The following is a 27,561-nucleotide window of genomic DNA, read 5'->3' on the forward strand; positions in this document are numbered from 1 at the left end:
AGTGACTAAAACTTAGCTTTATCAGGTTACGATCTTCTGTCTAAAGCAGTTTTCTTACCTAACGTGATCTTTCAGCCAGGATCTAGCTTTCATGACTGCATAAGTACTGTTCCTTTCACCTCATAGAATCATAGAATATCAGGGTTGGAAGGGACCTCAGGAGGTCATCTAGTCCAATCCCCTGCTCAAAGCAGGACCAATCCCCAACTAAATCATCCCAGCCAGGGCTTTGTCAAACCTGACCTTAAAAACCTCCAAGGAAGGAGATTCTACCACCTCCCTAGGTAACGCATTCCAGTGCTTCACCACCCTCCTAGTGAAATAGTGTTTCCTAATATCAACCTAGACCTCCCCCACTGCAACTTGAGACCATTGCTTCTTGTTCTGTCGTCTGCCACCACTGAGAACAGCCAAGCTCCATCCTCTTTGGAACCCCCCTTCAGGTAGTTGAAAGCAGCTATCAAATCCCCCTTCACTCTTCTCTTCTGGAGACTAAACAATCCCAGTTCCCTCAGCCTCTCCTCATAAGTCATGTGCTCCAGCCCCCTAATCATTTTTGTTGCCCTCCGCTGGACTCTTTCCAATTTTTCCACATCCTTCTTGTAGTGTGGGGCCCAAAACTGGACACAGTACTCCAGATGAGGCCTCACCAATGTCGAATAAAGGGGAACGATCACGTTCCTCGATCTGCTGGCAATGCCCCTACTTATACAGCCCAAAATGCCGTTAGCCTTCTTGGCAACAAGAGCACACTGTTGACTCATATCCAGCTTCTCGTCCACTGTGACCCCTGGGTCCTTTTCTGCAGAACTGCTGCCTAGCCACTCGGTCCCTAGTCTGTAGCAGTGCATGGGATTCTTCCGTCCTAAGTGCAGGACTCTGCACTTTGCCTTGTTGAACCTCATGAGGGTTTTTTTTTGCCCAATCCTCTAATTTGTCACCTCCTCAGTGATGATTAGCACAATGTTGTTTTGCTTCACCTTATATTTCCCCCAAACTCACTGTTTGGACCCCAGAGCCAAGACAACGTCCTGTGGCTTTAGCCTCTGGTGTCTTCCTAGGCTGACTTCACGACCTGGCTTTTCCTGTTGACTTGCATACAAATTGGGCGTCCTTTGTGTTGATTTCACAATGCTTAATTTACATTAGAGGAAGGGAGATAATTCCCTTCCCTCCTGTTGGGAAGAAAACCTGTTTCTCCCTGTGTTAGGTTACAAACTTTAAAGCATAATATCAGTGAGTATATATGATTCCTCATATAGTGTTAATACAGACATTTCACACTGATACTAGTGACCCAGTAAGAACATAACAGCTTTACTGGGTGAGACTCATGGTCCATCTAGCCCAGTATCCTGTCTTCTGACAGTGGCTAGTGCCAGGTGCTTCAGAGGGAATGAACAGAACAGGGCAGTTTATCAAGTGATCCATTTCCTTTGTCCACTCCCAGCTTCTGAGGTTTAGGGACATCCAGAGCATGGAGTTGCATCCCTAATGCTAATAGCCATTGACAGACCTATCTTCTCATGAACTAATCTAGTTCTTTTTTTAACCCATTTATACTTTTGGCTTCACGACATCCCCTGGCAACGAGTTCCACAGGTTGACTGTGTATTGTGTATAGAATTACTTCCTTTATGTTTGTTCTAAATCTGCTGTCTATTAATTTCATCAAGTGACCCCTAGTTCTGGTGGTATGTGAAGAGGTAAATAACACTTGACTATTTACTTTCTTCACACCATTCATGGTGTTATGGATCTCTATAATTTCCCTCCTTAGTCATCTCTTTTCTAAGATGAACAATCCCAGTCTTTTAAATCTCTTCTTCTATGGGAACTGTTCTATATTCCTAACCATTTTTCCCTTCTCTGTACTTTTTCCAGTCCTAATATATCCCCTTTGAAATAGGGCGACCAGAACTTGTCACGATATTCAAGATGTGGGTATACCATTGATATATATAGTGACATTGTGATATTTTCTGTCTTATTATCTATCCCTTTCCTAACGGTTCCTAGCCTTCTGTTCGCTTTTTTGACTGTGGCTGCAGATTGAGTGGATGTTTTCAGAGAACTCTCCATAATGACTCCAAGATCTCTTTCTTGAGTGGTAACAGCTCATTTAGACCCCATCATTTTGTATGTATGGTTGGGATTTTTTTTCCAGTGTGCATTACTTTGCACTTATCAACAGTGAATTTCATCTGCCATTTTGTTGCCCAGTCACCCAGTTTTGTGAGATCCCTTTGTAACTCTTCACAATCTGCTTTGGACTTAACTATCTTGAGTAATTTTGTATCATCTGCAAACTTTGCCATCTCACTATTTATCCTCTTTTCCAGATCATTATTGAATATGTTGAACAGCGCAGGTCCCAGTCTAGATCCTGCCATTTACCAATTTCCATTGTGAACACTGACCATTTATTCCACCCCTTTGCTTCCTATGTTTTAACCCATTACTGAACCATGAAAAGATTTGCTTTGCTTTGCTTTGCTTAAGAGCCTTTGGCGTGGGATCTTGTCAAAGGCTTTCTGAAAGTCCAAGTCCGCTGTATCCATTGGCTCACCCGTGTCCAGATGCTTATTGACACCCTCAAACAATTCCAATAGATTGGTGAGGTGTGATTTCTCCTTTACAAAAGCCCTGTTGACTTGGTGCATTGCCGGCTTTCATTCGATACCTTGCAGGACATTTTCTGGATAACCAGGATGACAGCAGTGTGTTAGGTATAATGAGTATGTTGGGGCCTGACAAGAGTTGCTGACACAGACTTGTGAGCCACTGGTGGGCCTTCAGGTCACTCGTGCGTAGCGTGTACTGGAGGGCAGGACCAACATTCCATCCAGGGGAGGAGAGCAGTGAACAGACACCTCTGCCCCAGCGCATTGTTGACCCTTCTGCAGCCTCAGGTGTAGAGAGGCTGGAGGGTTTGAGAATCTGGAAAAGACCAATGTTTATGGTTTGTCCTCCTGCCATTGCACTGAGCTGTTGCCTGAATAGGGAGCGTTTTAAATGCCCTCGGAGCTGGGTTCGGGTCTCAGTTACCCCATCATCAATCCAGCGCCACCCCTGTTGGAATCCGTGTCGTTCCTCCTGAGTTACGCCAGTCTGAGATCAGAATCCAGCCCTGAGTGAGCCGCTATCCTGCCCCTTCAGCCCCGAGCCAACCTCTGCTCAGACTCCGGGGTGGTTTAAGCAGCTCAGCGACAGCGCAAGGCAACCCATCTCCCTTGGCAGCATCCGGCCAAGACAATCGCAGACAAGTGCAGCCAGCATGAAGGGGGCAAGGCGGGCCAGCTGGCTGAATAGCAGCGAGCGTGGGAGCTGAAGGGGAGCAGGTGGGGTAGGGAGGGCTGGGGCGGGCGGGGAGGGGTTTGTGGGCCAGGGTGCCTCTTTCTGCTAATCGGCTCTCCACAGAGCTCATAAAAATGCACAGCACTCAGCCAGCCTATGCAAATCCCATAGCATCCGGGGGGCCGCGGGGCTGTTCAGTTTGTGATAACTGTTGCAGGCCAGTTCGGGACTGGTGCGGGGTTGTAAAGCAGGGTCTTATCTTTCAGGGTTAAAATGCTGCCTTAAGAACACCTGCATGTTTTATTACTCCTGTCCTGCTGGCATTGAGCTCGGGGAATGCTTTGCTGAGCACTCCCCCGGGGGATGCAGTGGTAGAGGTGGCTTTCAATGCCTCGAGGCCCTCATGGAGGAGGATAAACCTGAGCTCTTTGTATTCTTTTAAGGGGGAATCGGTGCTGGATTGTCTACCCTGCAGTGATGTCCTCTGTCCACAGGGACAGTGGCAAAACATAGACTTCCCCAGCCACTGTCACGAAACTGGAGGTGGAACCGCTAGGAGTGAGCGGAGAGTTTATGATAGCCGGGACTGGACTCACTGATCCAGGAGCTCCCTTTCAGTCCTGTGTTGCTGCAGTGAAACATACATGGCCTTTTCACGCTGTAATCCAGGGGTAGGCAACCTATGGCACGGGTGCCGAAGGCGACACGCGAGCTGATTTTCAGTGGCACTCACAATGCCCGGGTCCTGGCCACCGGTCCGGGGGGCTCTGCATTTTAATTTAATTTTAAATGAAGCTTCTTAAACATTTTAAAAACTTTATTTACTTTACATACAACAATAGTTTAGTTATATATTATAGACTTTTAGAAAGAGACCTTCTAAAAACGTTAAAATGTATTACTAGCACACGAAACCTTAAATTAGAGTGAATAAATAAAGACTCGGCACAGCACTTCTGAAAGGTTGCCAACCCCTGCTGTAGTCTCTCTGCTGAGATTTCTGATGCAGCGTCGGATTCGCTGCTCCATTATACTGACTTTACGGGGTTTTCAGAGTTCGTATGACAGCAGCACCTAGAGGTCACAAGATCAGGACTCCCTTGCTCTGGGTGCTGTGCCTATGCATGGGAAGAGACAGCACTTGCCACAGAGAGCTTGCATTCTAATTAGACAAGACAGGCAAAATATTGGAGGGGAAACTGAGGCACAACTCATTGCATGTAATCCTCTCCAACATCACGACAGCCGTGCCTGGATTCCCAGCAGCAGCAGGGGGTGAAGGATCCTCGTTGTACCTTGATAGTGCTCACAGCCACCCACTCCTGCTGTGAATTGATATGGCTAGAAAATCCCAAGGAGTATTGGTACAACACAGCTCGTTAGCCCAGGGCAAGATTTCGCAATGGCTGTGTTGATTTTTGGCCAGGTGCGGGGCAGTGGCGGGAGCAGGGACGGGACACCATCCATCCGCTTTACAGACATCAATGAGTTGAGCCTCACAGCTTGCACTGTTGTTTCCTTTTTACAGGTGAGGAAACTGAGGCATGGGGCCAGGGACATGACTTTCCCAAGGTCACCCAGCAAGTTAGTGGGGAAGATGTGAAGTTAACCAATAGTTCTGACTTGTAGCCCCTGCTCCCTAACCGGTCAGTGACTCAGCCCGTCCGCCCTGGTGTCTCAGCAGGCTCTGGAGAGCCAGGGAGCTGTGTGCAGTGCGGATAGCTTTGACTGACTGGAGAATTTGACATTGTCCCTTTCCTTCCTCTGGTTTCCTCTGTTTATATCCTAGCTCTGCTCTTCTCTCTGCACATCTGTGTTAAAGCAGGATCCCTCCTGCTTTGCTGTCTTTGGCCTCTCTCCTTTTACCTGGACTTTGTCACCACGTGGGTGGAGATCTGTTTTCCCATGACTGAAATTGCAGGGGAAGTTTTCAGCAAGGCAGAGTCTAATGACCAAAGCTGGCTTTTGGCCAGCACTCCTGACTCCTACCCTTGTAGAACAGCACCATGGGATCATTAATGACCAGGTTCTCGGTTTTACAGTACGTCCCCATCTCACCACCACACTGGGACATTGATTCAGCCCCAGCTAAGAGGAAAAAATGATAGCGACTCACCGGCAACGCTTTCCTTGGCGATCCCCCCGTCCAAGTACTCATGCAACACGTCCCTCCTTAGCTCATGAGAACTGATGGGAATTGTGGCATAAAGGCAGTCAGGCTGCGGAGTAACCATACTGGAAGGATGGGACTGGTTCTTTCTAGCTTCTTAATCACTGTGGTGTCTGAACTCCTTCCAGTAGTACATTAAGCAGCGTGACTGCACATCCATCATGTGGTGTTTGTGCTCTTACCATCTTCCTGGGAGAAGTGTTTGATGTCGAGTGTCTTGTTTTGGTATTTTATTTTAAATACACATATTGCTTGTTTTAAAAAAAAAAGAGTCAAATTATAGGGCCACTATACACATGTAATTTGTGAATTAAACAAATGAGTTAAAAGTTTCAGGTTCTAGCCATGGCCTGGAGTCCCCCTCTCAATTTCTGAGGATTTTCTAAAATGGTTTTCTCTTCTCCTTTGCAGTATGAAAGATACAGGAAAGTGATCATATAGGGAGAACAGTGAAACTGCCTACACACTTAGTGCTGTCCAGTGCGTAAAGGAAACAGACTGAAAAGATTAGCGAGAAATATTTTTCCTAGCACTCCGATCTCGTTCAGTTAACAGGGACCGTGTGTGTTAGGGTAACTAGGGAACCATTTTCAGACAGATGTGTGGGTCTGAAATTGATCGTGTCATTTCACACGGAATGCCAAGGGCTCTGGCTGAAAAAGGCTCTGGTGGTGGTGATTTTTGATGCAGAGGAGGCAGTGTGGATAGCATGCTGGACTGGAACTCAGAACACCTGGATTCTGTTCCCAGCTCTGTCACTGCCCTGGAGCGACCCTCTCTGTGTCTCTGATTCTCCCTCTGTAGAATCATACTGACCTCTATTATAAAGCACTTTGAGAGCGAGCGATGAGGAGCACTAGGTAGCTGTATTGTAAGCTACTAGATCTGATGGGCAGGGCAGGGCTGAATGGCAAAGGGCTTTAAAGGCAAAGGCCAAGATTTGTGTTGGGTGGGGTGGCAGAGAGGGAGTCAGTGGAGGGATGCCAAGACGGGGATGATGTGGTTGGAGCAGTGAGCCCGGAAGATTATCCTGGCCCGTGACATTTTGCATGGATTTGAGGCACTGTGGCTAGCATCAAAGGTGGAACAGTGGAGATTACAGTAGTGGCACCTAAGAGGATGGAGACCTGGGCAAGAGCCTCTTGGGTTGTTTATTGGTGGGCCATTGAAGAGAATCTGTTCCTAACCCCGTTGGTACTTGCTTTCCTTTTCCGATATTTTAGCAGTTGACACCAGCAGGCCGGGGCTGTCTAAGATAGTACTGGGGAGTTATTATTGACGTAGGGCTAGAACAAGCTGTTGCTGAACGCATTGTGTTACAGGCGGATGGTGTGGGGCCACCCCTGGGGGAGACGTGGGGAGGGAGCAGGACTTAGAGAAGCCTGTGCTACACAGGTGGTCAGACTAGATGACCTGGTTGGCCCTTCTGGCCTTAAACTCTATGAAGCTCTAAGTTTCCTCCCTGCTGACGTGACTTCCTGCAGCTCTTCACGGGATGCACTCCCCTCCAAGCCAGCATAGTGTGGCTGGCCAGTGTATTTGTGGGGGCGGGGGAGGGGGAGGAGTGTCAGTCAGCGGTTCCTGCCCTTGCCTGTTTAGGAGAGAGCCAAGCATGCAGTCTTCCAGTGGCCACGAAGAAAGCTTGAATGCATCCCTATGGGGGCCTTGGTGGGTTTATCCCTCTTGACTGTAGTTCCAGTAGACGGAGCCACGATTTGTACCCACCTGAATGTAATGTATTTCCAAGGAGCCTCTCCCAGTGTTGAAGGTGTGCGTACCCCATGTATTAACAAAATGCACCACCTTACCCGCTGCACCAAGACCCTCCATCAAAGCCCTTCCCAAGCCACCGCGCAGAGGACAAGCTCTCCCTCCCCTCAGGAGAAGGTCTGGGAAGACAGGCCTTGGAAAGTAATTAATGGCCAGCATAGGTGAGCTCCGGTCCCCTCCTTAACCCAAGTGGGCGTCCTGCTCCAGGGGTCTCTTTGGAGAGCAGCTGTGGGATGGCAAGACGAGCAGGCGCCCAGACAGGTAGCTGCTGCCCTCCTGGCATTAAGAGATGCCCTAGTTTAACGGGGGAGGAGGAGGTAGCAAAATATTGATAGTACATAGCGCTTGCCTGTTATCGGTTACCGTAGGGCATGAGATCATCCCAGGAGATAACGCAAAGGGCTTGAATTGCCATTGCCCTGCATTGTGGACAGTCATTTACACCGGGGCAAGGAGGGTGTAAAACAGTTCCCTTCTGATCCCCATGTGGCGCAACTGCAGAAGGTGCAGAACAAAGAATCCAGCCCTAAATCTGTGTCAGTTGCTCAGCACCGCCGGACAGAAACCAAGCCCAACTGAAGCATCTGCTAACTAGCTCTTCTTCCACAAATGCAGGCTGATTGCCTGTTCCCCACCATGTCCTAGTAACCATGCTGGCCAAGGCTGAACTATCTATTTTTAATTATCTCTGTATTGGTTCTTTATCATTCAAATAGCCCAGCACTCCCTCTGAGCCCGGCCAGAGCCAGGACAATCAAGTTTCAGAGAAAAGACGGCCAGCTGCATTTACACTCAACAGAGTAACCAAAAGAGCAAATCACATGAGCAGCAGCTTGCAAACTTAAAAAAAAGCCAGCCAGGATTCTGGCCCCCATCACAGTCCAGTTGCTGTTTGTTCCAGGAATGAGGTTGGGGAGCGGGAGCGGTGTGGTTTACAGGCCTCCGGAGTGGAAGGACAAAGTCCCTGGCTCAGTGCTGAATACTGCCTGGAGAGCTCAAGACTGGAATAACTAAACCATACCAAGGGGAATGAAGCATCTGGGGATGTTAGGGTCTGATCTGACGAGGTGCCCTCAAATCCTAATTGCTTTAAACAACACTAATGGGTAAAATTGACTGATGTGCCCAATTCGCTTATGAATCATCCAGATCTGATTATTTGATAGGACACCCACAGAAGCCAATCCCCTTTCTCCTCCTGGGCTCTTTGGACCCATGCTCCGGAGCTTGCTCCAGTAGGGGATGGGAGTCCTGGTTGGGATGGTCTTTGAGTACTTTTCTCACATGGGGGGACCAGAGTCGCAGCTGGTGTAACGTGAGCTCAATGGAGCAGAAGGTTTGGCCCAGGGAACCCATGTGGAACGAGCGCTCCAGCCCATCAAACTCTGATCCAGCAGCCATACACCACTCAGCAGCAGCATTGGGAGTGGAATGGGTGCATCCGTGATTACATGCATTCACTCCGTTCTAGATTTTGCTGCAGTTTTAAGGCCAGAAAAGACCAGGAGGATCATCTGGTCTGACCTACTTGGTTGCTGTCTCAGCAGAGAGGCCAAAGACCAAACGATCATAGGATTTTCCCCCATGGTTGCTGGTTTTAGGGTTCCTCCAGCTTTGGTATCTACAGCTACTGAGGAAATGCAACTCCAGCTAAGGCAGTGGAAGTGCTCAGCCCCTCTGACAACTAAGATCCAGGGGTCTCAAGTTGAGCTCCCAGTAGCTCACTTTTTGTAGGTCTAACCTGTTTTATTCTTAAGGGTTTTTGCAGGGAATCCCTCCCTCTGGAGCATATACCCATTTCTGCTGCTGCTCCCACCATCTCAAGAGAGAATGCCCTGGAGGGGTTGGGACATTTGGTTATCATGGAAGTTATAAGGTCATAAACAAATACAATACCCAAATTTCTGCTCATGGCCCAGCAGTGCTGAAATCTCACACGGAAGCTTTCAAAGTACTAAGACCCTTTTCCCATGAGAATTTTTTCACTAACAAGGTACTAGCAAGAGAAGTAAGAAAATATACCCATATACAATAATGGCTTCTAAATTAGCGCCCCCCCCCCCCCCCCCCCCCCGAAGGAACTTGGAATCACCGTGGATAGTTCTCTGAAAACTGCTGCAGTGATCAAAAAGGCCAACAGTATGGTAGGAACTATTAGGAAAGGGATAGAAGATAAGACTGAAAATATCTTAATGTCACTATAAATCCATGGTGAACCCACACCTTGAATACTGCGTCCAGTTCTGGTCGTCCTATCTCTAAAAGGATATAGTGGAACTAGAAAAGGCTAAGGGAAGGGCAACACAGCTAATCAAGGGTAGGAAATGGGTTCCATACTAGGAGACACTAAAAGATATGGGCTGTTCAGCTTAGAAAAGAGACAAGGGAAGAGAGATATGATGGTCTATAAAATCATGGATGATGTGGAGAAAGTGAACAGGGAAGTGTTATTTACTGCTTCACATAATACAAGAACTAGGAGTCACCTAGTGAAATTAATAGGCAGCAGGTTCAATACAAACAAGAGGAAATACTTTTTCACACAACACACAACTAACCTGTGGAACTCATTGCCAGGGGATGTTATGAAAGCCAAAAGTATAATTGGGTTAAAAAAAGAACTAGATTAGTTCATGGAGGATAGGTCTGTCAATGGCTATTACCCAAGATGGCCAGGGACATAACTCCATGCTCCATAGCAGAAACCAGGAGTTGATCACTCCATACTTCCCCTGGTCTGTACTTTCCCTCTAAAGCTCTGGTATTGGTCACTGTTGGAGACAGGATATATGAGTTAGCTGGACCAATGGTCAGACCCAGTATGGCAGCTCTCATGTTATACAACAGACCGGATCTGCAAAATGGTCTCCAAATAAAATGTGCACCTGTCAGTTGCTCTTTAAACATACACCTTTAAGGCTAATGTATTTTACTTTCATTTCTCTTCTGTCTGCAAAAATCCATAGGGGTGCATGAGGTAATATCTTTTATTGAACCAACTTAAAAGTTCAAACAAATCAGTTCTCGGAGCACAATGCACAAGAGCACCCCGTGTGAACAAAAATGGTTGTAATCCATCACTACAAATAATGCCTGGTCCTACAATAACAAGCTAGTGTAACCCTACAATAACAAACAGCTGTAACCCTCCCAGAACTGACACACCATTCTGTTTCACAATTTTGATTCTTGGGTGCAAATTATGTTCTTGGGTAGTTTAAGATTATTTGGTCATGATGGGTTGGTGCAGTAAGTTCTAAACCATCAATGCAGTGGGAGGAACGGTGCTGGTAAGTGGGATTCAGGGGTTCTGGGTTCCACGCCAGGCTCTGATACAGGTACCCTGTGTGACCTTGGCATGTCACTTAGAGGGAAGTTTTCAAAGACACAAATGGCACATTGATGCCTGACTCCCATTGAGTTTCAGTGAGAATTAGGACTGGCTCGGCACCGTTAGAGTGAACAGGAGTTTTGCCACTGACTTCATTGAGAGCAGGATCAGGGTTTGTGGGTGCCTTTGCAAAATCTCCTCCTGAATTATGATGATTTTAATTAGCAGCGTTTGTATTTCGGTAGTGCCGAGAGGTCTCAATCAGTGATCGGTCCCCATTGTGTTAGGTGCTGCACATGCTGAGAACAAAAATCTTTGTCCCAGTTCCTCCCATCTGTACAATAATACTCCCTTTGTCTATCATGTCTATTTAGATTACCAGCTCTTTGGGGAAAGCGGCTCTCTCTTGCTGTTAGTATAACCCCTAGCCCAGTGGGGTTCTCATCTCACTAAGCGCTAATGTAGTACAAATAATACTAATCAATAATAAAATCATAGCTTTTTAGAAACAAGCTAAACCCTACAATAACAAAGTCACATGCACATGACAGGAGGAGAACTAGTTTGGTGAGGAAACAGGCTTTAGCTTATTATAAACAAAGTAGCAAGGCAGAATGTTAGGCCAATATTTTAAAAATTGACTAGTGATTCTGGGTGCCTCATTTTTTTTGGGTGCTCCACTCAAGACACCTTAAAAAGGGGCAGTTTCAGAAAGTGCTGAGCACCCAGCCCAGGGAAAGTCCAGCCTCTTTAAGGGATCTCAAGCTGGGCAATCGAAAATTGAGGCATCCAAACTCAGTGGTCACTTTTGAAAATCTCAGCCTTGAAGATCACTCCCCGTACCACCTAGAACCCGACATTCTAGTAATGTTCTGAGCCGAAAAGGTTTGAGCCAGTTGTGGCTGAAACCTACTTAAACTTGTGGTTCATCTTTCTCTCCGAGAGGCTGTGGAAATTAGCAACACAGCATCCGTAGCTAGTTAACAAAACGATGGGCTGAAACCGAGTCTGGAAACCAGCACTGAAAGGTATTAATGCTTTGCAAATCGGTGGGAATTCTGAACAATATGTACAGTCCAGCTGCTCCTGGAGTTCTCTGGCCTGTGTACAGGAGGTCGGATTAGCTGATCACAGTGGTCCCTTCTGGCCTTGGAATCTATGAATCTAAGATGAAGCTTTGCTGTGAGGCAGGCAAAAGGAGAGCTTTGAAATCAGAATTTTTATTTAGGGTGAATTTGTATAAGTCTCCCCGAAATGACCGAATCGGTGAAGATGCTGCCTTCTTCCGTGCAGGTGCTTGATTCTTTCTTGCATGCTTTAGGGATTGCCAGCTGTCATGTAGACATTCCAAAATAGCAGCATTTGTTTGCATCTGAGCGAAAAAGTTGCTTCCCAAATCTGTTCACCTCTCATTTGGATCATCTCTAACAATATTCCCGCTGGGCAGTGATGCCAGGTGTAATCTTGCGTCAGTTTGGCCTCTCTGTTATTTGCGGCTGAGTCCACTCTGCGTGTGCTCAGCGGGTAATTGTACTCCGGAAAAGGAAGCAATTTGCAACCTCTTGTTTAGAAACAGGAAATGGAATTTGGAGTGGTCCCGATTTCGTGCCGAGAGACAGAATTATGGACGTTCTTTCCTGCTCTTACTAATCCAAATGCTTAAGACATTCCTTGCAAATCTGGAAAATGGAAAGTACTTAGTCTTTGGCATTGGGGCAGGTAAATCTCTTTTGAATTCAAGTGAACCTGATAGATCCAGCATTTCTGAGAGTGGCACGTACCGGGGAACAATCCCCTAGAGTTGTTAGATTTTTCTCCTCTTGCCAGATGGCTTGGTAGGTCATTGTGATTGCTAAACATTTTCTTGGGTTGTATCTTTATATATTTTTGCTGTTACATTTTCATCCTGAATATTTCTAAGTGCTAAAATAGTTTTTTGCCCCCTGCATTTGGGCACCATCAGATTTGGAATAGCTGAAGACCGATCATAAACATATTTCCGTTCAGATTAGTTTTAAAATTATTTATATTTTTAGATATTTTGAGTGTAATCTCATGTAGCCATCATCTCTCTTAATCTGTTTATATCTATCTGCTAATCTAGCTATACATCCATCATTTTTTCTCCTCTATTTATCTGCCTGTCTCGCTATCTTTAGTTCTTCCTGTTTTAAGAGATTTCTCTCTCATTTTTCCAGAATATCAGTCATTGCAGTAGCTAGCTAGTTGCTGGGCTCCTGACATTGTCACTTGAATTTACAATATACGTTGGGTTTCCCAGTTTGAAGTAAGAAATCAAATAATTTAAATCAGAAGGATGCTGGATTGAAAATACTTTTTTTTTTTTTGGACCGGGTGGTAGAAAGACAATAGTGAAGTTAATAGTAAGAGACGCTATCCCCCCTTTCCCCTTGCAGATCTGCAGAGACACTATATCACTGTCCCCAATTGAAGTAGTCACCTTGAGGGAGAAACTGAAGTTTTGACAAAACCAAGTTGTTTGGCTCTTTCTGGCAAAAAGCTTTTAGGGCCTGATTTTTATAGGCATTGGGCACCCAACATCTATTAAAAAAAAAAAATCAATGGGAGCTAGGCACCTAAATACCTTTAAAAGGCTGTCCCTTAGGCCTGGTCTACACTACAAAGTTAGGTTGATGTAAGTCGCCATGCACTGACCTGCTGGCCGTGTGTCTACATTTAAATTTGTCTCCCACTGATGTAAACTCTCCATTACACCGACATAGTAACATCACCTCCTCGAGCAGCATTGAATCATGATCAATGTACTGAGGTCAACACAGCACTGCTGCAGATACTGTGTTACCTATGTTGACCCTTGCAGACCTCCAGCAGCTGTCCCACAATGCCACACACTGACCACTCTGGTCACAATGGTTAATTCCATTGCCCAGGGGGTCACAGAGACCAGAAGCCTCCTCCCACCAAACCCCCAAGAATTTTTGAAATGCCTTTTCTTGATTGCCTCACTTAGCAAGTCTCCAGTGTTGTGCACAAGGACCCAGCTGACCATGCTGGCTACGCAATCCAGACGCGCTCCGACCTGGAGTAGACAGGAGATATTGGATCTCTTGGGCCTGTGGGAAGAAGAGGCTGTGTAAGCATGGCTAAGGACCAGCCGTAGAAATGGGGAGATCTCTGAGCAGATTGCATGGGGGATGCAGGAGAAGGGGTACAACAGGGATCAGCAGCAGTGCCGTGTGAAAGCGAAGGAACTGCGGCAAGCAGACCAGAAGGGCAGAGAGGCCGACAGTCAATCCAGTGCCGAGCCGCAGACCTTCTGCTTTTACCAAGAGCTGCATGCCATATTTGGCGGAGACCTCCCCACTCGCCACAATGGGTACCACCAAGGAGCCTGAGACAGAGGCCCCTGGCGTGACCAGCGAGGACGAAGGACATGTGCCCGGGAGGCCCAGCTATGCCATGAGCCAGGATCTGTTTGAGACTCCACCATAGTCCAGTCAGTCCCAGCTGACAAGCCTGATGCAAGGGAAGAAACCTCAGGTAAGTGTGTAAGCTTATTTCCCGTTACAGTGATGATGCCCCCAACTTAGCAGGACAAAGCTATTGACTTTTCCTTAATGTGCTTGTACTAGACGAGGTAGCGATACAGCAAAGAGGTAGAGTAGTTGTCTGTTTTTCATTCCCCTCTAGAGTTAGGCGGGTGGCTGGAGGGGGATTGTCACACGTAGCAGTTTATGTCTGTACACAGAGAATCCTCCTGAGAGATCTTGAGGAAAAGTTTCTAGGGCCGGCAGCCTTATTTCCCCCTCTGCGGTAGGGCACTTTCCTACGCCAGTCCGTGATAACTTCGGCAGGCACCATTGCAGTATGCAGGCTTTCAGCGCATGGGCCTTGGGAATGCAAGCTGCAGCTGAGCTCTCTGTGCCTTTGTCACCCTCAGGAGTGGGATATCAGCTCAGATCACCATGGCCTGTGAAAAATGGTGCCGGTATTCAGCACCATTGCCCTGTACCCATAGTTTCATGCAACCAAGCAATACCCTCCTCATTTCCCTCAAGTGCTGTGCATGGTGCACTTGGAAGCAGACTCAATCAGCAGGTCTCGCTTAAAGCTTCAGGGGAGCAGGGGTAGGGAGTTCAGAAACTTAACTTTCACTTTCTGTTTCACATACTGACAGTGGTACCCTCTGTGTCTTCTACCTGCAGCTGCTGCTGTTGTGGCCTTCAGGGGTTCCCCCTCTACACCCGTGGAACGCTTGAGTCAGAGAAAGAAGAGGACTCAGGATGACATGTTCAGCAAGATCCGGAAGCCAGAGCTGCATCAGACTGTGAGCAGAGGGCCTGGAGGGTGAATATTGCAGACTGGATGGAGAGGGAAAGAACAGACAGGAGAAAGATCCAGGAGTCCCAGCAGGCAAAGGAGAGGGAGATGCACGAGGGGCTTCTCCTACTGCTCCACACCAAGGACAACCACCGCTTCGCATACACTGACCTGTGAGAGCCGTGGTTGTTGTATGAGTAGCTAAAATGAACATGAATGTTCTTTCCTCTTCTTAAAACTCTGATCCATAAATTTATTAAGGTTTTGATATATTTGCTTTTAACGTGCACAGAATTTCTGCTGAAGTGTTTTTGTGAGTCAATTAAACTCCCTTGTTTGGAAAATAATTCATTTTTATTCATTCCCAATGTATGCTGCAGAATGGCTGATGGTAGTGAGGGCACCCGCTTTCTTGTTATCATACACTGTGACAACTCATCGGATCAATGACACACACAGTGTAATGATCATACATATACAGCAAGCACCGCAAAATTAAGTGTTATGTTCATAGATGTGTGCCAAGCACCGCACAATTCCTAACAGGCCCCCAAACTGCAGGGCTGAGTAGACCACAGTCCACCACGACACATTACTTGGGCTCATTGATAAAATGCTCTTTCAAAGCCTCTCTGAGCTGTGTGGCTCCGCGTTGAGCTCTTTTGATAGCCCTTATGTCTGGCTGTTCAAACTCTTCAGACAGCTGCTCCACCTGCACCCTCTGCCCCAGCAAGAACTTTTCCCCCTTTGCGTCACAGATATTATGCAGGACGCAGCAGGCAGCTCCAACCACTGGGATATTTTTCCTCACCGAAAATATCTGGTGAGTAAACAACACCAGTGTCCCTTCAACCTACCAAAAGCACACTCAGCTGTCATTCTGCACCAGCTGAGCTGGGAGTTGAATCTTCCCTTGGTGCTGCCAAGGTGGCCAGTGTATGGCTTCAAGAGCATGGGGTAGGCTGGGTCCCCCAGGATCACTATGGGCATTTCAACATCGCCAATGGTAATCCGCTGGTCATGAAAGAAAATCCCTGCTTTTAGCTTTCTGAATAGTTTTGTGTTCTTAAAGATGCAAGCGTCATGCACCTTCCCTGACCAGCCAACACTGATGTCGGTGAAGTGTTTCCAGTGATCAACCAGCACTTGTAATACCATAGAAAAATAGCCCTTTATGTTGATGTACTCTCTGGCAAAGTGGGCTGATGCTAAAATAGGGATATGCATGCCGGCTATCATTCTGCCACAGTTTGGGAACCCCATTGCTGCAAATCCACTATGTCCTGCATGTTGCTGAGAGTCATGGTCCTGCAAAGCAGGAGACAGTTAATGGCCCTGCATACTTGCGTGACAACACCCCCTCTGTGTATTTTACAACTGCAGAATGATTTTCCTGCTGACCTGTAGCAATCCGACGTTGCAAGTTGCCATCGTCGCTCGCTTCTCCACTGTCAGTGCAGCTCTCAGTCTGGTGTCGCTGTGCCAGGGGGCTGTGGTGAGCTCGGCACTCCGATCCAGGAATATGGCCTTTCATATCTGAAAGTTCTTCAGCCACTGCTTGTTATCCTAAGCCTCCATTACAATGGGATTCCACCAGTAAGTGCTTGTTTCTTGGGTCTAGAAGCGGCGCTCCACCGTTTGCAGCTGCTCCATGAATGCCAGCAGAGATATTGAATTGATTCTTGCTACGTTCCACAGCCGTCTGCCCTCCTGGAAATCACCATTTTTCCCCTTTGCTCTTCTTGCGGCTCTGCAGCTACCAGAGGATCACTCATCCTGTGCTTGCTGCGCTCGTGACAATAATGCAGAACTGTGCAGCCTCCATGCTTCATTCAGAGATGACGGACAGCAACAAGTCCTGCACAGATTCATGGGATTTGCAAAATAGGCGTGACAGTTATGGGACAGAGATGGCATTATGGGATGGAGAAAGTTGCATGATGGGAACTTGGTTCCACAATCCAAGTCACCCCCTGCATGACTCATTTCTGCCCTCACCATACATTGTCAAAACTTCCCAAGAAAGAGTGCGCTGGCTGATGGTGAGTTGCACACTGGGATACCTCCGTGGTGCACCATGCATTGACACGAATGCTCCCGCAGTGCCAACGCAAGGAGCCACATATGTACGTGCATGAGTGATATACTGTTTGCGGCGGCTTTATGCCAACATCAGTTGCGTTGGCAATAGTTTGCCGTGTAGAGGTGCCCTTAAACAATAATGCCTTGGGCTTGCGGTAACGTGGATCTTGACACTGCCCCCTGAACTCCAGAGAGCGTGCCATATCTGGGCACTAGCTATGCCAGACCAATTCTACCTCCTCACAAAAGCACAACAGAGGAGGAAACATGGAGAAGTTGGAGCTAATTTTTGGCTCAGCCGGGCCCCGACATGACTCTATAACTCTGGCCATTCCTGTGTCTTCCTGACTGGCCATGGTGGCTACTAGCCCCCAGGTGTCTGGTATCAGCGACTGCATGAGTCTCTCTTTCTCCCCCTGCCGGTTGGGCTTGAGTTCTGTGTCCCGTGGTGCTGGAGTGGTGAGTGTTACAGTGGGTGCCGCCTTTGATCTTGTGGCTCACGGCCAGCATTTCCAAAGAAGCTTTGGGATAGAAATTCCCAGCCTACCTCCTCTGGTGCTTTCACCTGCTCCCACGGCTTCAGTTACCTCCGCCACGCCAATGAGTCCTGAGCCTGCTAGGCCTCTCCTTCCAGAACTCCTGCTGGATTCCCCATCCCTACCTCCGAGCCCCCATTCATCAGTGCCCTGCACCTGGTGGAGTCATTCACAGCAGTGCAAAGAGGGTGTCACATTTGGTTGTGGTGGCACATTGCACTGGTGTAGACGGCTCCACGTGGGGCAGGGGTCCATGTCCCTGAACTTCTGATTGTTCCTCCTCATTCCTCTCCTCCATTGCCCTTCTTGCTCGCTTTCCCATCTCCCTGGTGCCCAGCCAGGGGTTATCTGTGGCTTTTTTCCCCGCTGTAACTGGGGCTCTTGCTCAGTTTGGTCCCCTCTTCCCATCCAGTGTCTTCAATTTCTGCCCATCTCTCGCTGTTACCACAGCTGCTACTCTTGACCATGTGCTGGTGACCTCTCGGAGTCCCAAGTGTAACACTGGTGTACCTGAGAAAGGAATCTGGCCTGCACTCAGATAAATGACTCTCACGGTGGTGTAAGTCAGGAGTAACTTCATTGTAGCCAGTGGGTCAGATGCTAGGTTGGTGTAAATGGGGGGAGCTGATCTGCAGTGGTTGAGGCTCTGGCACATCGTACTTACACTGGAGTAAAGGAAGGGTATAAACACACGTCCTTACTGCTAGGCCGCCCTTCATGCCTGGATGTGGCATTGAAGAGCATTTTGCTTCTTGCACGCCCTCTGGTGGGCACTTCCTCTGCCCGGATGGTCAGCCCCAGCCAGTCCCTCCTCCAGAGTGCCTTGCTTGGTCTTCCGTGCATGGCTCAGTTCAGTCCCGTTCTGGGTTCAGCTCTAAACAAAAAAAGGATCCTTTGCCCCTCCTCAGCTCAACTTCAACTTCAACTCCTCCCCCTTGTCAAGATACTGACCCCCTGACTTCTCCCTGCTGGGAATCCAAGTGCCATTTAAACTAGCCTTCCACCCCTCCTGCACATCTATCTCATTCCCTGGTCTTCATCGACCCTGGCTTGGGACTCCTCTCCACTCTCCAGCTAACCCTACTCCTGTCGTTCTGCTTTCTGGCCACGGCCAAGCCCAGCTACAGGAAGGGACTCTCCCTAGTTCGTCTCTGCCGCGCCTGTGCTCTCTCAGCTACGTGCTCTGACCCAAGAGGCAATCAATCACCTCCCAGGTCCAGAGCATAACTAAATTGGGTCTTTCCCTTGCCTCACAGTGCCTAGGTTTGAGGTGAAATAGCAGCATTTTACCCAGCTGGGCAATGTAGATGGCTTTGGGTCACAGCTGCGTTCTTCGCTCCTGTCTCTCTCCAGCTTCACCTTGATCCCAGGAGGCCGCGAAAAGAGAGAGGGAGAAAATGTTCCATGTGGGCCAGAAAATAGCAAAATCTGCCCCTGCCAGGGAGCTGGTTAATCTGTGATTTAGAAACCTGTCGCTTTTCTCCCAATATAATCTGGCTTCTCAGCATTCACCAGACAGTCTTGTTCCAGCTGATTGGAGGAACCTGACTGTGATGTCTCCAGGCAAGGAGCTCATGCGTCCTGTGCAAGGCTCGTAGCTGTGTTCACATCGCTCACCCCTGTTGGTCGTTGCCCTACAGAGGTCGGCTGTTTAAGAATGCGATGAGTGCCAGGCCATGCTTGCCTGATGCAGTGACTGCCTGGCTCTGTACCTGTTTGATGCTGGGCCATGCCTGAAGCTGTTCTGCTGGACCTGAGTCTGGGGGGGTGGGGGTGTTATCTTGTTCCATTACACGCCACGAGATTCACTGGGCAGGACTTGCCGCTGATGGGAATTACCATAGCTGTACCAATTTCAGTGGAGCTCTGTTGATCTGTCCCAGCTGGGGATCGGGCCCATTGTGTCCAGTTTCAGGAAAGAGGGGTGGATTTGCATGTATCTTCCCCACGCGGGTGATTGCAAAATACAAGCAAACGGAACACACGCCGAAGCAGCTTTTCTCCATGGCTGCATTTAAAGGGCGTGAGGTGTGCTGCAGGCGATCCTGCCAGGAATGGCTGAGAACCCGTTTGTTGTCACTGAGTGAAAAGGGAGGGTGGTTTTGATAGGCGTTGGCTGTGTGTGAAAAGCCGGCACACCTCTGTTTGCTAAAGGCTGGATTGTGCTGCCCTTACTCATGTTAGCTATGACCTTGTTCAGCCAGGAGCCCACTGAAGTCACAGGCGAGAAAGGCACTACTGATGAGGAGTAAGGGTGGCAGAATCTGGCCCTCACAGTACAGCTCTGATGTGGGAAAAGACTATGCAGCTAAGGCACTGGGTTGTTTATCAGCATGGCCTTGTGGTTAATACACTAGACTGGTGCTCTGCAGATCCATGTTCCATTCCTGGCTCTGCCGTCTGTGATGTAATATTCGTGTGCTTTAGTCCCCAGCTGTAAACTGGGGGTAACAATCCCTCCTTTGTGTGCGTAGATTGTAAGCTCTTTGAGACCAGGGCTGTCCCACTGTGTGTCTGCACAGTGCCTAGCCTAAAGGGGCCTGGAGCTAGGTGAGGACTTGTAGGTGCTACTGTAAACTAAGCAATAATAGTAATAACTTCCTCTGTGCATACGCCCAGAGTTCTGTCTGCTCACCCGAGATGCAGTAGTAAGCGTTGCTCTTTCTAACTCTTGCTAGCCCTGCAGTCCCGGGAGAGGGAGCTGAGGGACATTTCTTATTGTGCATCCTCAATCGAACGCTTGGCTAAGGGCTTGTCTACACCTGGAGTTAAGATCAGGACCAGCTGTTGCATTTTAAATTCGTATCTTGCCCTAATCCAAATTCACTTTCAAGTGTGGACAAGCCTTAGGCCTGGTCTATGCTTAAAATTTCTTTCGACTGAGCTTTGGTACTCGGGGCTGTGCAGAATCCACCCCCCTGAGTGCCGTGGCTATGCCAATATAACCCGCAGTGTAGACACAGCTAGGGAGACGGAAGGATGCGTCCCTCAGCGTCGCTGCTTCTGCTCAGGAAGGCGGAGTTCCCGCAGCGACAGAAAACGGCGGCATAGCTATTACTCCATAGCAGTGCCACTGTGCCGCCTGTCATGTGAACACGCCCTAAGTTTGGTCGGCTGCAGCTCTGCAAACTTTGCGATCACACTGAGGCTGCACAGGTGCCGCTGATGGGCGTCCAGTGAAGAACGTGGGGCCGTCCTGATTTCACTGAGGACTTGCGTTAGCCTGCAGCATCTGCATGCTTCTGGGGAGAGGTGAGGGTGTTGGCACCAGTTCAAATGAAGTAATTTCCCCCCTCCCCCTTGTTTTTCCTAGAACAAATAGTGGAGAAAGACGAGGGACCATACTACACCCACCTGGGATCAGGACCAACAGTGGCATCTATCAGGGATCTCATGGAAGAGAGGTACGTCCTGGATGGTTTGCAACAAGAGAGACAGGCGGAGTAAAATCCCCCCCGCCTGTGCAGAGGGCCCTGTGGAGGAGGGGCTATGCTGAATCAGTGCATTCCTTCACTGCCCCGCCCCACCTCCACAGCTGGAACTGCTCACTTTTCTGCCTTGCAAAGGACCCCCAGGGAAGAGGGGGGCGATTGCAGATGCTTCCAGTGCCCTCTGCTGGTCATGCTGCCGCCGAGGCCCCTGTGCCAGGGGCTGTAGCCACATCACCCCAGGTGGAATCTAATCCACGGGCGTCTTCTAGGAAGGCTGGTGTTGTTGCCCCAGTTAAAGGCTGATCTGGGCAGAGTCGTTTCTGTGCCGGGGCGAACAATTCCTCCAATTTATCAGGCACAGCTAGATTCTTCTTCTGCACCAGGCCCACCGCTTCCCCTCCAGCTGGCGTGGTGCTTGTGGACAGCGTAAATGGGAAGCCGAAAAGCCACCCTCCCGCCACCGCGCTTCCCCCGCCGCACATGTTCTACTTGTGCTTGAATTCACCCGCCTGCTGGTTGCGTTATCCCGTGGTGGTGATGCAGGACGGGGTGTGGGATTTTTGCTCTCCTGGCTTGAGTTCCAGTGAAAGTTGTCTGGGTTTGTCAGCAGTGCCTGGGAGAGGTGCTGGTGAAAACAACTTTCACGGGTCCCTGAAGGGTTTGTCTGCACTGCCAACGGGAGGCGTGGTTGCAGCGCTGATGGATACACCTGAGCTATCTTTGATCCAGCTCTATGGGGGTGGGGGGTACCCCCGTATGTACCCAAGGTCCCTGGTAGGGAAGGATGCTGCTTCTGGGGGGTTTCACTGCTATCGTTAACTCTAGTGTAGATCAGTCTACAGCACATACAGTGGTCGCACCTCTGACTGCACATACCCTAAATCACTGTGGCCTTGGCTAGACCAGGATTCAGAGTTGGTAGAGGGTGTTAGCTGACATATTCTGCCTAACACTTCAGAAAGGTCTAGGGAAGGCACGGCACCCTGCCTTAAACATGGGCTAAGGTGGTCAAGGGAAAGCCATGGTGGGAACTAGATGCCTGTGGGAAACCACACTGGTTAGTCCAATTTGCTGCAGGGAGTCACTTCGGGCTTGGGTTGGCCAACCGATTTGCTTTGCTTCCTACAGCCAGGGCTGGCAGGGCCGCTGGCGAGTCGTGCGCTGCCCGGGTACATATCTGCATGGTACGCCAATGAGTATCGCATGACGAGACGTATCATTTGCCTCCCACAGACAGTTCAACAGCTGCCAAACTAAGCAACCGGCCAAGGGCAAGTCAAAACCTTTCACGGTTACTATTCCTTATGCCTGCGGTCAAGTCGGTGAAATTGGCAATAGAAAAGACCAGTGGGGTCACCCAGCCTGTCGCTCTGCCAGGGCAGGATTCTTTCCTACAGCTCGCTCTCCAGTGTAGTCCAGGATTTTTGGCGGTGGTTGTTTTTTGTCTCAAGCAACAGGGCTCCCGCCCCTTTCTCTTGGGAGACTGTACAATCTCACTGGTAGCCAGAGCCCGCTCGCTGCTAGTTAGGTGTAAATTTGTCTGAGTCTGACTATGTTAGGTCCTACCGTTAATAGATCTTGCTGTTAGGAAACATTTTTCCCTTTGCTCAATTTCATCCCATAGTGCAGGGTCCTGCCACCCAGTTCTACCATCTCCTGCCTTGGTTATGACACCCTGGACATATTTGTGCAGCTGAGTTGTCTCCAGGCCCACGTCCTCCCCTTGGCAGATTGAAAAGGAGCGGAAGGGACTGAGGAGGACGGACGCATATTGCCTGAGCCGGTGCGGTTCCAGGGCGTTGTTGCGTCTCAGCAGCAGGAATGTGGGGAGTTGGGAGGGAGCAGCTGGCAGATTGCAAGGCGGCTGTGCAGCCGGACAGTCAATGGGGGCTAAACCCCGTTGATCTCTGCCCAGCTGTGCAGCAGGATCCTGGTTTTATGGGTTTAGTCCCCTGGCTAAGATGTCCAGCTCTCCACCTGCCTGCACTGAGCATCATTCTGCTCATCCCCCTACTTGTCCCCCTGGTCAGGAAAATCAAAAGCAGGTGGTGCTGCCTTGATTTCTGAGAGCCCAACTTGCCGTGACTTGGAGCCACAGGCTCAGCAACAAGCCCTCAGGTTGGGCACCGAAAAACACTAGAGAAAACCCTCAGCCACTGTACACACCTGCCATGGAGGGGCTGCTGGCAGCTGCTTGGGGAGCACGTGCGTTCCCTTGCCCCTCTGCCCCGGGTCCCACCGAGGGGCTGGGATGTTTGGACTTGGCACGGAAGGGTTGGTTTGCTAATCCCAGGCTAATCTAATCGAGCCCTCCAGCCCTTCAGGTCTGGGAACGCCGAGTAAAATCCTCGCCCCATTGCAGGCCAAACTCCTACGGACATCACCGTGGCCAGGACTTCACCCTGGGGTTGGAGACGGGGACGGTACTAGCCAGGGGGAGGGAATGGGCTTTGCACCAGCTGTGCTTCCCCTGGATTCTGGACTATTCTAGGGGCCAAAATACCCCCCTCCCCCCAGCCTAAACAAACAGGGCCCATCTCAGCCTGGCTGTGGCAAAGCCCAGAATCCTGCTCCAGGCCTTTCCCCTATGTGATGAATGGGCTGGTGTCAGATCTGCTTGTTCTCCATTGTGCAGCGCGCAGGAATATGCCTGCTGGGGGGGGTGGGGAGCGGCAAAGTACCACGCAGGCAGGTGGGACCCAGATTAACTGGGTTACACCCCAGGGATTGAGTCATGGCGCTGAGTCAGCTAGAAATACAGCGTCACCAGGGTTGATGGCATTACGTCACCGACCCTGGAGGCATGGTGAGTCACGGGGGAACAGGCGAGCCATTGAAAGGAACCCACAACCCCCTCCGGGGCAGGGGGTAATTACTGACACCACATGAATGCCCTCAGAGCCAACAGACGTTGACTGGTCCTGGTCCAGAAAGGTACCGAACACCCCTGAGAGGTGTTGACTGACCTCAACTCCCATGCAAGTCAGTAGTGCTTGGCAGGATCGGGCCCCTAATGAGGCATAAATCCTCATTGGCTTGGAGTCTTGCCTCTGCCACCAACTGTGTCATCTTCAAGCAAGCCACGTATTAAATCGCTCTGTGCCTCAGTTTCCCCATCTTGCCCGCCTTCCAGAGGGGGTTGTGAGGCTGAAGTTAGGTAATCTTTGTGAAGTGAATTGAGGTCCTTGAATAGAAGGGGGGGATGCAAGTGCAAATGATTTTAAAAAGTGAAATCAACAGGTTTTGTTGTTTCATGTTCTCAGTCTGGGCTTGTGGGAATTAAATTTCCTGCCCATCAGCCTGTGCAGTGAGCACCCCCTGTGGATTCTGGAAGCTTTGCAGCTCAGGGCAATAGAAATTCACCCGCACCGTTTCAGCAGATAGTCTTTTCACAGCAATAATGTGGAGTTTTATTGTGTTATTACACCTGTCTGTGCTTCTAGGTGAGAGGATACTGCATTTGCAGCTTGGGAATGACTTCAGCATCAGAACTGCACGTGCCGAGCCAGGCTGTGCACTCGGTCGGGGTAGATCTGGAAGCACTGCACTGGCACCAGTGGCTATTCGCCAGTTCAGCTGAGCACAAGCTTGTCCATTGGGCACCATAGAGCTTTGGTGGAGCTATTCCTTGAAAAACTCCCACCAGGAATCCCAGTGTGCATAAGGGTGTCTAAGCTCCCTTCACTAAATGGGCTGGATTTAATTCAAGGACGGGAGTGGACAGGTTTTCTCCAAAGCACCCAGCGTTGGTCCTCACTCTGCTTCCGCTGAAATCAACAATAAAGCTCCCATTGACTTCAGCGGGAACAACGCTGAGCGCTTCAGAAGATCCCTCCCAAGATGTGCAGCAGCATGTTTTGGGCTGTCATATGCCCCGGTTTCCATCGCTGGAGCAGGCAGGTCATTGTAAGGCAGGTCTAGGACCCAGGGTTGCAGGGTCCTAGGTGACCGATGCCTCCACCTCACCACTGGGGAGCCAGGTGAAACAGCAGCCAACGATTACTGGTGGGGTAGGCACTGCAGGAAGTACTGCCCAAAGAAGCTAGAGAGACAGAACCCTGCAGCCGCCTGATTGGTCAGCACCAATTATTTAAAGCAGGAAGCTGCCCTAGGGAGCCGTCTGAGCAACAAAGCAGGCTCTGGCTTGCTACTGCTACTGACCTCATCCTTCACCCCATTTTAGTCCCGATTCCTGCCTTTGACCCCGGCCCAGCGGACATCACTGCCTGCGCCCCGGCCGTTACAGTCATGAGCGTCGATGGGGGTCAAGGGGATGGAAAGCTCATGCTGGAAATTGCCTCCCGTTCTCAGCTGGCTGCCAGAGAGGGTGACTGCACAGGCCAGGAGCTGCCAGCCCATGGGTGCTCACCTGTGTTTAAAGCCCTGGATAGTGACCTACCACAAGTGGTGGTGATGATGTGTTCTCCTGCTTAGTCTCACCTGCAGTTCCTACAACAGCAGCTTCAGTTTTCTCATCAGTCTCCTGGCCACCATTCCCCACATGCCAGGGCGAGCTCTGGATTCGCTTTGCGGTGGTGAAGCAGGTAGTTATTAGGAAAGTGGGATGCTGAGACTTGCCTTTATGGTCCCCCTAGTCCCTTTTGAAGTGTGTTATCTGGATCGCTTCTCTCTCCGGTCGGTCAGAGGTAAATGGATGGGTGTAGAGCAGGTTAATGAGACGTACGCACTAGCCACTGCTGCTCAAATCTTCCCCGTCGCTATCCATGTTCCTTGTGGGTGAGGGAAGTGAAATCCAGTCCAGGAAGTTCCCATCCACCCTGTAGATCAGGAACATCTGAGCTTGGGTGCCGAGCAGTGGAGAATTCTGCAGGGCCGATGAGATGTCGTCTGTGTTTCGGCTCCATCTTCTCTTGCTGGTGCCGTTCGCTTCTGGAGGCTTTCAGCTGAGAACGGAATAGCTAGGTGAGTCAATCAGCAACAAGGGAATGGCCTGCCATTAGATTAGCTTATTTGTTGGCTCTTAGTGGAAGTGCCCGCAGACTGTCACGGGGAGGGCAGTGCTTTCCAGGCAGGAGGGGGCATTGATACAACACTCTGAGATCATGAGATGAAGAGCAGGGCAGGTTGTCAGCTCTTTGGGGGCAGGGGCTGTCCTTTTGTTCTGTGTCTGTACAGCGCCTGGCACAATGAGGGCCTGGGCCATGGCTGGGGCTTCTAGGGGCAACCACCACACTATAAATCATAATATGCTTCTGTGCAGCGCAGACGTGCTGCAGTTTGCTCTGGCTTTCCAGTTATGCTCATGCATGAGATGGAGCTTTGTGCGCGAAGTGTCCTTGTAAACTTGGGTGTCTAGGATTTCACAGCTGTTGCTATGCGACAGGGACAAAACTCAGGTCCTCCTGTTCCAGAAGATGAACCGCTGCTGCTTGGTCTAAAGCAGTATGGGGTCTAAGCCATGCAGATAAGCAGTTTTGATTCTTTCCCATAGAGGGCAGTGGTGTGCATACCCGCTGCCCACTTCGCGGCAATATCTCATCTAGATGAGTAGCAATTTTACGTTGAGCTGAAATCCCATTTGTCTACAGTGGGAGCTGCAAAGCCCTTCTCAGTGGAGTTGGCTGGCATTGCCTGAGAATTCATAGGAACTGCCAGGCTGCGTCTGACCCGAATTCAGTCCATCCCAGTGTCCTGTCTCAGATGGTGGCCAGCACCATATGCTTCAGAAGATGTGAGAACCCTGCAGTAGCAGGTATGGGATCATCCGCCCTTCACAATTGGTCTCATCCTGACCCCGAACAGTTAGATTGGCTCAAGCCTTGAAGCATAAAGGTTCATATCCCTTCCAACACTTTTGCTGGCATTAATATGATAACTCTGAATATTCATATAAACGCCCAATTCCTTTTTGACTCTTGCTCAGTGCTGGGCCTCAGTGACTTCTAATGGCAATGAGTTCCACAGGCTAATGACGTGCAGTGGGATCTAGGCACCGGACTGCCATTTGTCCATTTGAAAATCTTCCCCAGGAGCACTGTGTGTTGCAGACTGTTATGCGCACATCAGCGGAAGGTATTATTGATAGTTCTAAGCTATGGTTGTAAAGCAATCTATTGACCTATTTTATGTCATTATTGTAGTGCCTAGAGACCGACCAAGAATGGGGCCCAGTTGTGTTAGGTGCTGCACATAGACATAATAAGAGACAGACCCTACAATCTAAAGAGATAAGGCAGATAAAGGATTAAGGGGAAAGGGTCTAGCATACAGGTGGAGTAATTAGAGCGATGGTTTGCAAATAGTCCCACAATTTTGCAATTGATCGCCCATGTATTAAAACCCCCATCGGACACAATTTAACCCCGTATTCACTGTTTACAAATGTCCCCATCCCCTCCACGTAAAGTGTGACCAAAGTGCAGTCGCTTCGGCTCTGGTTTTTGCATCAGAATGCACCCAGCCTGTCTTTTTGTGTCCCCGTCCCGCTCCCCTCCTACCGCCGGTTCCCAACATCTGCAAAGTCTCTGAAGCGCCTGGCAGTCCTGCCGGCGTGAAGCGGCCCAGCCACAATGGCTGTGTGGGTGCGTTCACCCATGAACATCAGCCGGGGCATGGGAATCCTTGTTTAAAAGTGTCTTGCTAGCAAAACTCGGCAGGGCCGTGTGGGCCGGCTCTCTTCCC

At 49.5% G+C, this 27,561-nt stretch overlaps 1 protein-coding gene across 9 annotated transcripts in view; it reads left to right on the top strand.

Annotated features, from left to right (window-relative positions):
• Positions 1-27,561, top strand: part of TET3 (tet methylcytosine dioxygenase 3) — a 159,467-nt gene that overhangs the window by 105,800 nt on the left and 26,106 nt on the right. For all 9 annotated transcript variants that reach the window (XM_065584393.1, XM_042859282.2, XM_005286506.4 and 6 more), the window contains one exon: positions 20,802-20,892. In XM_065584393.1, the coding sequence (XP_065440465.1) occupies positions 20,802-20,892 (91 nt within the window). The remainder of the gene's footprint in view (positions 1-20,801; positions 20,893-27,561) is intronic.

The sequence above is a fragment of the Chrysemys picta genome, chromosome 2 (assembly GCF_011386835.1).
Source record: "Chrysemys picta bellii isolate R12L10 chromosome 2, ASM1138683v2, whole genome shotgun sequence".
Lineage (NCBI taxonomy): Eukaryota > Metazoa > Chordata > Testudines > Emydidae > Chrysemys > Chrysemys picta.